General features: G+C 46.5%; 2 protein-coding genes across 2 annotated transcripts in view; both read left to right on the top strand.

Moving 5' to 3' along the window:
* LOC138971919 (uncharacterized) overlaps window positions 1–1,499 on the top strand; it is a 25,094-nt gene extending 23,595 nt beyond the window's left edge. Inside the window, exons 4-5 of the mRNA XM_070344765.1 lie at window positions 774–1,068; window positions 1,496–1,499. Of these exons, the coding sequence (XP_070200866.1) occupies window positions 774–1,068; window positions 1,496–1,499 (299 nt within the window). The remainder of the gene's footprint in view (window positions 1–773; window positions 1,069–1,495) is intronic.
* The window catches only part of LOC138970484 (uncharacterized), a 231,998-nt gene extending 228,267 nt beyond the window's left edge, over window positions 1–3,731 (top strand). The window contains exons 6-7 of the mRNA XM_070342940.1: window positions 1,581–1,930; window positions 2,474–3,731. Coding sequence (XP_070199041.1) covers window positions 1,581–1,930; window positions 2,474–3,084 — 961 coding nt within the window. The 3' untranslated portion in view covers window positions 3,085–3,731. The remainder of the gene's footprint in view (window positions 1–1,580; window positions 1,931–2,473) is intronic.
* Window positions 3,732–10,775: the final 7,044 nt, after the last annotated feature.

The raw sequence follows: 10,775 nt of genomic DNA, 5'->3' as shown, positions 1-10,775 counted from the left end.
AAACATGTTGGCAATGTTCATTAATCATCATCATCATCATCATCATCATCATCATCATCATCATCATCATCATCATCATCATCATCATCATCATCATCATCATCATGAACAACAACAATAATTATCGTCGTCGCTGTTGTTGCGGCAAACGATACTGACAGAACAATGTTTCTGATGTCCTTACAGTGCACTGATCCCAGGTAGTTTGCTCAAATGACGTCTTAGTTGAAGGATTGACGCAGTGTTTATGACGTTGTTTGTGTCGAGTTTTACTTTATCGTCATCGTAGCAGAAGGTTCGATCCAGTTTTGTTGGAGGACGGTTTGTACTGTGCTCGCTGTTTGTGTTGTCTGATTCCGTGGAAAATGTGACAACTGAAGGAAAGGCATCAGGCTGACACGGAGAACAGTTTAAAACTGACATGTTCATTTAGTCTCCATGTAAAATAATTTTCTAAAATAGGAATGTTCTTGGCAGTTTTATTTTGTGTGTGTGCTTATTTCTATTTTCCTGATGCTGTGTTTCGCGTGTAACAGGTGAAACGGACTTGATGTAGAAAAGCTTGCTTCCACACTGTTTTGTAGTATATTTGTATGGATATATCTGTTTTGTTTGTGAACAGGTAAGACAGTTTGGTAAGGCAGGGGTTGAGGTGGCTGATCGTGGGCCTACATCTTCCCTAACGATGTGCAAGTCGTCTCTACGTCAAACACTGCCTTGTTTTCACATTGTCCTGCAATATATTAACCTTAATATTGTTTGTGTTCCAACAGGTAAGACGGTGGTGCTGGTGCTGCAGGGGGTGAGGTGGCTGCGTCAGGGGCACGATGTGCACGTCATCTCAACACTGTACACCACCCGGGCCGTCAGCACATCCATCAAACAACAGCTGCAGATGTCGCTGAGCGCGGGCCCGACGCCTTCCCTGACACCAGGCAGCGTGTCGTACCACCTGTACGATATCTTCAACAGGAAGGGAGATGTTGATCAGGCAGTCACCGACCTCGTGGCATGTGTGAATAACGGCCACCTGCACGTCTTGATCGACGAGGTGTCGTTTGACAGCAGGTTTGTTTTCCTACGTGTGTGAGTGTGTGTATGTGTTTGTGTGTGTGTGTGTGTGTCAGTGTGTGTGTGTGTGTAAGAGAGAGAGAGAGAGACTGAGAGAGAGAGAGAGAGAGAGATAGAGAAAGAGAGAGAGAGAGAGAAAGAAAGAGAGAGAGAGAGAGAGAGAGAGAGAGAGAGAGAGAGAGAGAGAGAGAGAGAGAGAGAGAGAGAGAGAGAGAGATAAGAGTTGTAACGTCAGCGCAGTGCTCAGTTAGGGCGAATCTTGGACAACGATGAACAGTTGTAACTCAGTGTCTGATTCATGTAACTCGCACCACCGTGTTACTGTATGCGTGAAATTGCATGTTGTTATAACCACAATGTGCGTAAAATCCTAATGAAGTCATCATTGGTAAAATATCAAGTGACATCTTTTATAACGTTGCAGATAACGCATTCCTATTATCAGCTTACTATATCTCATGTGAGTGTGATACACATCTCTAACAACATGTCTCCATTCTGTGTCACAGGGTGAAGCGTGGTTCCCGTCACACACGCCTTGTTACACGCCTAGCGCAGCGAGTACCACACCTGTACCTGTGGTGTGCCGGTGTTCACAACACCGAGATACCCCCAGCACTGCAGACACAGGTGTTCACTGTCCCCCTCCGCTCGGCGCCCGCCGTCCTCCGTGAAATACAGCCCGTGATTCACAGGTTTGCTGTCCACGACTACAGCGACAGCGGCGTGCCTGCGCCTGGGGACGGGCTGAGCGTGATACGGCTGAGTCACCATGGCAACGCTCACACAGGTCGGTGGCCGGTGGACTGCGCACAGTGTGGTCAGGATATCGCTGTCGAGCTGCGCCGTCTGGGTGTGGGTAAGTTGTGTAGCTGGTGATGATGATGATGATGATGATGATGATGATGATGATGATGATGATGATGATGATATTGGAGGTGGTGGTGGTGGTAGTGGTGGTGGTGATGATGATGATGATGATTGTGGTTGGTTTGAGTGAAGGGTAAATTAAAGCTTCCCGCTTCCTAATAGTGTCCCCCCCTCGAGAATATATTGGAAAGTCTTGGCTCTCTCGAAAAGAACTAAATGTTCAATCAAATCTAAAGTCTGGTCAGTCTGCAGGGAGAAAACAATGACGTCATTTGTATTGACGTAAAAGGCAAAATTACGTCATGACGTCGAAGTTTTGCTGTCTGTGTCGAAAATGTACAGACTTTGTGAAGATTTTATAACTCAGGTGTGTATGCAGGCTTGCGTGTGTGTGTGGGAGGGGGGTTGGGGGTGGGTGGTGTGTGTGTTTGAGAAAACAAATGAATACACGGATAGGGTGTGTCTTAAAATGTAACGAATGTTTGCTTACATACATGAATATTTAACTGTTCCAACGGTCTTTTCCCTGCAGGGAGGAGCGTCGCCAACAGTCCCTCCCGGCTGAGCTACCGCGACGTGTTCGTCCTGACCAGAAGCGGCGATTTACATGATGACGTCACGGACGAGGCAGGGCGGGTGACGTCACCAGCTAGCGGCGTGGTGCAGGGACTGAAGGATGCAGGTGTACCGGTGAGTGTGTTGGGGGTACAAGACTTCCTACACAACAGGGCGAGGTGGGAGGGAGCTGTGCAGGACGTGGCGGTGGCGGCAACGGACACAGTGACAGTAGCGTTCTATGGCTGGGTGACAGGCCTGGAGCGGCGCGTGGTGGCCGTGTTACAGGGCAGACATCAGGATGATGATGCAGGGTGGACTGATGAGGAGACTGATCGTGGTGACAGGCTTGAGGCAGTATCACGCTGCACCACACAGCTCATCACGGTCCGCACGCCTCCTGTCACCACCACCCCGCCATCCCTTACAACAACCACTACCCCCGTCACCACAACCACCCCACGCCACAACCTAATACAACAACCACTACCACCGCCGTCACCACCTCGACCACCACCACCACCACCAGCAACGACGACTACCACCACCGCCAAGAGGAGGAGAGGCAGGAAGTGTGTCTTGTCGTGACATGCCCCGCATCAACACCATCGTCACCACCACTACCGTGAGCTTCACCACTGTCGTTACCACCACCACCACCTCCACCACAGCAGCAACAACATGAACAACAACAACCACCACCACTACCACGACAACAACAACAACCGCCACCACAACAACACTACCACCACCACCACCAACAACAACAACAACAACAACAACAACAACAACAACAACAACAACAACAACAACAACAACAACAACATTAGTTTTGCCCAAAACACATCAGGTAATTCCTGGTTGGTATCGCCGATTGTTTGGCAGTGTAACAATTAGAGATTGACCTTGCAAGATTTCGTCACGTTCTATGACGCAAAATAAGAATTGACGTCATCGTGCTTGTGTTTTACGTCATTCAGATCTTGACACGGTGACTGCGCTTCACCTGTGAGATGCACGGCTTTCTTTGATGTTTCACATGAAATTTGTTTCACCTTTATCACTGGTCAACTGTTACAACATAAATGACAGGTACCGCTTATGAACCTTTTTAGTCTAAATATGTCGTTTACACTGTTTACTGCCTGTTTGAAAAGTAGCAAATCATGGCATTACTCAACAAGCACAAACAAAAAACACACAATTGTTTTTTAATAAAAATATGTTTGCTCTTCTACTTGTCTTAATTACTCTCTGTGTGTGTGTGTGTGTGTCTGTGTGTGTGTGTATGTGTGTGTATGTGTGTGTGTGTGTGTGTGTGTGTGTGTGTGTGTGTGTGTGTGTGTGTGTGTGTGTGTGTGCGTTACACATTTTTATTTGAAAACAACTCAAACCTGACACACTCAGTGTTTTATGATCACTGTTGTCCACAAAGTTTGGTGACCTCCCTCAAATTTCGAAGTCTCCGCTTTCACAAAAATAAAATACACAAACGGTGCATTAACTGAAAAATTCTACAAAATGAAGTTAGAAAACCTGTTCAAGCAAAGACAGTATACAGTAAGTCACCATCTGGAATTTCCCTCCATCCAGTCTAACGTGTAATTTAATCTAACGTGTAAAAAAAGACAACCTCAAAACAAATCAAACCAACACATCTTAAACAAAACACACAAAACATAAACAAAACACACACAAAACATAAACAAAACACACACAAAACATAAACAAAACACACACAAAACATAAACAAAACACACACACAACATAAACAAAACACACACACAACATAAACCAAACACACAAAACATAAACAAGGCGCACAGCTGGCAGGTTGATCTTTGTGATAACCCAACACAGATAGACTGATAACGTTCCAACATTGAGGATACAAAAAACAAGAATTGTTTGTTATTGGAATGTTTAATGTTTGATACAACAAGTCATTCACTTGTCTTGTTTTGTCAAACATGTAGGCTAACGTTCCTCCTTCTTCTTCTTCTTCTTCTTCTTCTTCGTTCATGGGCTTAGACTCCCACGTTCACTCATGTTTTTAGCACGAGTGGATTTTTACGTGTATGACCGTTTTTACCCCGCCATTCAGGCAGCATACGCCAATTTCGGGAGGCATGCTGGGTATTTTCGTGTTTCTATAACCCACCGAACTCTGACATGGGATTGCATGATCTTTTCCGTGCGCACTTGGTCTTGTGCTTGCGTGTACACAAGAAGGGGGTTAAGTCACTAGCAGGTCTGCACATAAGTTGACCTGGGAGATCGGAAAAACCTCCACTCTTAACCCACCAGGCGGCAGCGACCGGGATTCGAACTCACGACCTCCCAATTAGGAGGCCGACGTCTTAATACCACGCCACTGCGCCCGTCCCCAATAAGTAAACCTTTCTTGATGTTTGTGTCGATCTTTGTGGTATGTTTTACTCAGGGATGATGCTTGATGGTGGCAGTTTGTGTCGATCTTTGTGGTATGTTTCACTCAGGGATGATGCTTGATGGTGGCAGTTTGTGTCGATCTTTGTGGTATGTTTTACTCAGGGATGATGCTTGATGGTGGCAGTTTGTACAAATCCAACACTGTAAGCTGAAGTGTTCCACTTTGGAAGACACTTGTTGCAACCAGTTGTGAACACACATGGTGGACACTTGATAGTGATTACCATGTGTGTGACTTTTACAGTAGAATTATATAGTAGTTCGCATAAAAAAAACAAAAACGAAAGCTTGAATTTTCGAGTGCGCGAAGCAAGAAAGCGGCTGTTAATAATTAAAAAAACTTTGCAAATCCAAAGCTTCAAATTGCGCACAGCATGTATTCATTCACTTGTTCACGCAAAACTAACAAGAATTAGGACATTTCACTTGCACATCAGGTTTTTATTGTGAAATACAATTGTCACCCTTTTCAGCTCCACTTGTTCGCACTAAGTCAATTACAAAATCAGCTAATGGTTTAAAAAAAAGAAGTTATTCATACATAATACTTGAAACGAAACAATAAACAGTATTCAACGAGGACACAAACTCCAGCAAAAAAGCCTACATTACGTGACCAAAACAATACATGTACAATATCAGCAAATCATTTAGCGGCTGCTCAGTTGGTAGAGCACTAGACTTGTGATCGGAAGGTCACAGGTTCAAATTCAATCAATCAATCAATTACAATATGAAGCTTATATAGCGCGTATTCCGTGGGTACAGTTCTAAGCGCTTGTCGAAGAGTTGTCAACACAGGATTAACAAAGAAACTAACATCTACAGACGGACACAAACCCTATCACACACTAGCAAACCCTGATAAACATACAACAAACAACTGTTTAACAACAATGTACACATCAATAGCTAGGTCCAAACAAAATAATATCAAACATAAAGAAAACACCCCTTAGAGAGCACAGCACAAGAATGTCTTTTGGGGCACAACACATCACTGTCGAACATGAAAGTCGCAGCCAGCTACGGGAAGAACTGAGTCTTCAACCTACTCTTGAACGCGTCAAGAGAGGGGCTCTGGCGAAGCTCAAGCGGCAGGGAGTTCCAGACGGAGGGGCCCGCGGAGGGAAATGCACGCTGACCAGCAGATGCGAGTTTCGAGCGAGGGATGTGAAGGCGGAGTGGGTCAGCAGCAGAACGAAGGGGACGGTCGGAGGGCTGGGTGTACAGGTCCAGGGAGGATTGAAGGTACTCGGGAGCAGAGTCGTTGAGACACTTGTAGACCAGAGTGGACAGTTTGTAGGAGATTCGGGTGTTGACAGGGAGCCAGTGCAAGGAGCGAAGTAGGGGGGTGATGTGGTCTCGCTTCGTCTTCCTCAACGTCAGCCTGGCAGCAGCGTTCTGGACTCGTTGTAGGCCATGAATGGATGAGGCGGGGAGGCCAGCCAGAAGGGAGTTGCAGTAGTCCAGACGACTGAAGATGAGGGAGACAACCAGCTTGACACAGGCGTCGTGGGTGAGGTAGCGACGGATGGAGGCGATGCGTCGTAGGTGGAAAAAGCAGGTCTTGATGATGAAGGAGATGTGTGTCTGCATGGAGAGAGTGGAGTCGAGAAAGACGCCAAGGCTCTTGACAGCAGGGGAGAATGGAACAGTCGCGTCATCCAGCTGGAGGTCGGTCACAGTGAGGGAAGCAATCTTCTGTCGTGTTCCAACGAGAAGGGCCTCCGTCTTCTCACTGTTCAGCTTCAACTTGTTCTCAGTCATCCAGTTCTTGATGTCAGTGAAACAACTGGAGATGGATCCCAGGAGATGGTCAACGTCCTCCGGCTTGGCGCTGTTCTGGAGCTGCGTGTCATCGGCAAAGGAGTTGTAGTTCAAGCCGTGGCGTTCGATGACCAGGGAGAGTGGTTGGGTGTACAGGGTGAAAGGGACAGGGCCGAGGACAGACCCTTGTGGGACGCCGAAGCGGACAGGGACAGGCTGAGAAGAGAACGAATCAGTGGTGACAGTCTGAGAGCGGTTCTGGAGGTAGTTCCGGAACCAAGAGAGGGCGGTGTCGTGAATGCCGAACGTGGAACTGAGGCGATCGACGAGTAGCTGATGGTCGATCGTGTCGAAGGCCGCGGAAAGGTCCAGCAGCACAAGGGCCGGGACGGACACGGGTCAGCTTTATGTGCAGACCTAGAGACGGAAGCCGTGTCCCACCCCCGTGTCACCACAATGACACGCAAAAGACCTCGGTCATTTCTGCCATAAGTGCAGATGGCTGATACCACCTAAACACGCATACACTTGTGTATCTCGTCAAAAGCCGTGAGGGCGTAACACTCGAATCATATAACCCATATATTGTCCTGAGAGGCGAAATATTAGCCTGTAAGAGGAACAAGAACAAGAACAAGAAGAACAAGGACAGACAACACGTTGATAGAACACACAGCCTGACACACAGCCTGACTGCAGTGGGCAGGTATCTGGTGGTGAACACAAGCCCTTAACATTGACAGCAAGCTTCACGTGCCTACGATAGGGATCCTGCACCTCAAAGTCTATCATATCGAAGATCACAGCACGGCCTCATCTTCCACAGATTATTTTGACTGTGTGTCAGTTTTATTGTTTTGACTGTGTGTCAGTTTCATGGTTTTGACTGTGTGTCAGTTTCATTGTTTTGACTGTGTGTCAGTTTCATTGTTTTGACTGTGTGTCAGTTTCATGGTTTTGACTGTGTGTCAGTTTCATGGTTTTGACTGTGTGTCAGTTTCATGGTTTTGACTGTGTGTCAGTTTCATGGTTTTGACTGTGTCAGTTTCATGGTATTGACTGTGTGTCAGTTTCATGGTTTTGACTGTGTGTCAGTTTCATTGTTTTGACTGTGTGTCAGTTTCATTGTTTTGACTGTGTGTCAGTTTCATGGTTTTGACTGTGTGTCAGTTTCATTGTTTTGACTGTGTGTCAGTTTCATGCTTTTGACTGTGTGTCAGTTTCATGGTTTTGACTATGCGTCAGTTTCATTGTTTTGACTGTGTGTCAGTTTCATGGTTTTGACTGTGTGTCAGTTTCATGGTTTTGACTGTGTGTCAGTTTCATGGTATTGACTGTGTGTCAGTTTCATGGTTTTGACTGTGTGTCAGTTTCATTGTTTTGACTGTGTGTCAGTTTCATGGTTTTGACTGTGTGTCAGTTTCATGGTTTTGACTGTGTGTCAGTTTCATGGTTTTGACAGTGTGTCAGTGTCATTGTTTTGACTGTGTGTCAGTTTCATGGTTTTGACTGTGTGTCAGTTTCATGGTTTTGACAGTGTGTCAGTTTCATTGTTTTGACTGTGTGTCAGTTTCATGGTTTTGACTGTGTGTCAGTTTCATGGTTTTGACAGTGTGTCAGTTTCATTGTGTTGACTGTTTGTCACTTTCATTGTTTTGACTGTGTGTCACTTTCATTGTTTTGACTGTGTGTCAGTTTCATGGTTTTGACAGTGTGTCAGTTTCATTGTTTTGACAGTGTGTCAGTTTCATTGTTTTGACTGTGTGTCAGTTTCATGGTTTTGACTGTGTGTCAGTTTCATGGTATTGACTGTTTGTCAGTTTCATGGTTTTGACTGTCAGTTTCATGGTTTTGACTGTGTGTCAGTTTCATGGTTTTGACTGTGTGTTTCATTGTTTTGACTGTGTGTCAGTTTCATGGTTTTGACTGTGTGTCAGTTTCATTGTTTTGACTGTGTGTCAGTTTCATTGTTTTGACTGTTTGTCAGTTTCATTGTTTTGACTGTCAGTTTCATGGTTTTGACTGTGTGTCAGTTTCATGGTTTTGACTGTCTGTTTCATGGTTTTGACTGTGTGTCAGTTTCATGGTTTTGACTGTGTGTCAGTTTCATGGTTTTGACTGTGTTTCAGTTTCATTGTTTTGACTGTGTGTCAGTTTCATTGTTTTGACTGTTTGTCAGTTTCATGGTTTTGACTGTCTATTTCATTGTTTTAGCGGTCAGTTTCTTTGTCTTCATTGTAAGTTTCTTTGTTCTATCCAACACATTTCATGCACAGCTGTCGCCATGCTGTCTGTATTTGACATCTCAGGAGCTGTGTAAATGGTTGCTATGGTAACCGCTCCCCTCCCTGTACCCGCTTGCCCTGCAGACAAATGGCAGACATCGTGATACAGGTTAATGACAATGGCCATGTTGGCCATGTTGGGTTTGATGCGTGCATGCCTGGTTTTCTCCTGTAGATGGGTGTCGGCACAGAAGGTCTGCCCGCTGTCCTCAGCCAACATGCTCCGTCTTCATGGCAGCTCAGGTTTTTTTATCGAGGTTCTCTCCTCTAGATCCGCCGTGTTTCGCCTAGGGGCTTGCGCTGCCTAGTTGATAGGGTCACCTCGTAGAGGATGTGGTCATAGACCACGCACGGTCGGTTTTGGGATAGGGAAACGTTATGCTAGTCCGGAGGGATTACGCCACAAAGGTCACCTCGCGAAGACCCAGGGTCCTAGACTAGAGAGGTCCAAGGGGGAGCACCGGGAGGGTTACCCCTCTACCCGCACCTCCAACACAATCCCTTCCCCTGGTAGCTTCATCCCCAAGGAGGAGACAGAGCTACCTGCAACACCCCAATGACAATGAAAAAGACACTATTGTTGCATTGTTCGACACAATATGGCATTTTACACAGATCGAGACAGCCACTGTTCTCTGAGACGGCGTATCGATCCACAACTACACGGATAATGTGTTTGAAGAATGAAATTCCATCCGAGAAAACTATTCAGACAGACACAGACATTTAGAAAGACAGAGACATACCGACAACGGCACACACACACACACACACACACACACACACACACACACACACACACACACACGCACGCACACACACACACACACACACGCACACACACACACACGCACGCACACACACACACACACACACACACACACACACACACACACGTGCGTACACACACAAAAACACACACACACACACACACACACACACGCATACACACACCCACACACACACACACACACCTTACTCCCCCTCCCTCACACACACGTACACACACACTCCCAAACCTACCCCCCCACATACACACCTATCCCTACCCCCTGCTCCCCCAACACACACACCCTTCCCTCCTCCTCAAACACACACACCCCCAAACCCACGCACATACAGTTACCTTCATCTCCACAGGCCCGCGGTACTGTGTGACAAAGTTACCCGCCCTGTCCACACACACACACACACACTGACCTTCATATCCACAGCCCCGCGGTACTGTGTGATAAAGTTACCCGCCCTGTCCACACACACACACACACACTGACCTTCATCTCCACAGCCCCGCGGTGCTGTGTGACAAAGTTACCCGCCCTGTTCACACACACACACACTAACCTTCATATCCACAGCCCCGCGGTACTGTGTGATAAAGTTACCCGCCCTGTTCACACACACACACACTAACTTTCATATCCACAGCCCCGCGGTACTGTGTGATAAAGTTACCCGCCCTGTTCACACACACACACACTAACCTTCATATCCACAGCCCCGCGGTACTGTGTGATAAAGTTACTCGCCTTGTTCACACACACACACACACACACTAACCTTCATATCCACAGCCCCGCAGTACTGTGTGATAAAGTTACTCGCCCTGTTCACACACACACACACACACTAACCTTCATATCCACAGCCCCGCAGTACTGTGTGATAAAGTTACTCGCCCTGTTCACACACACACACACACTAACCTTCATATCCACAGCCCCGCAGTACTGTGTGATAAAGTTACTCGCCCTGTTCACACACACACACACA

This window comes from Littorina saxatilis, linkage group LG7, assembly GCF_037325665.1.
Source record: "Littorina saxatilis isolate snail1 linkage group LG7, US_GU_Lsax_2.0, whole genome shotgun sequence".
NCBI classification, from domain to species: Eukaryota; Metazoa; Mollusca; class Gastropoda; order Littorinimorpha; family Littorinidae; genus Littorina; species Littorina saxatilis.
The sequence above is the reverse complement of the archived record's forward strand: the minus strand, read 5'-3'. Positions and strand labels throughout refer to the sequence as shown.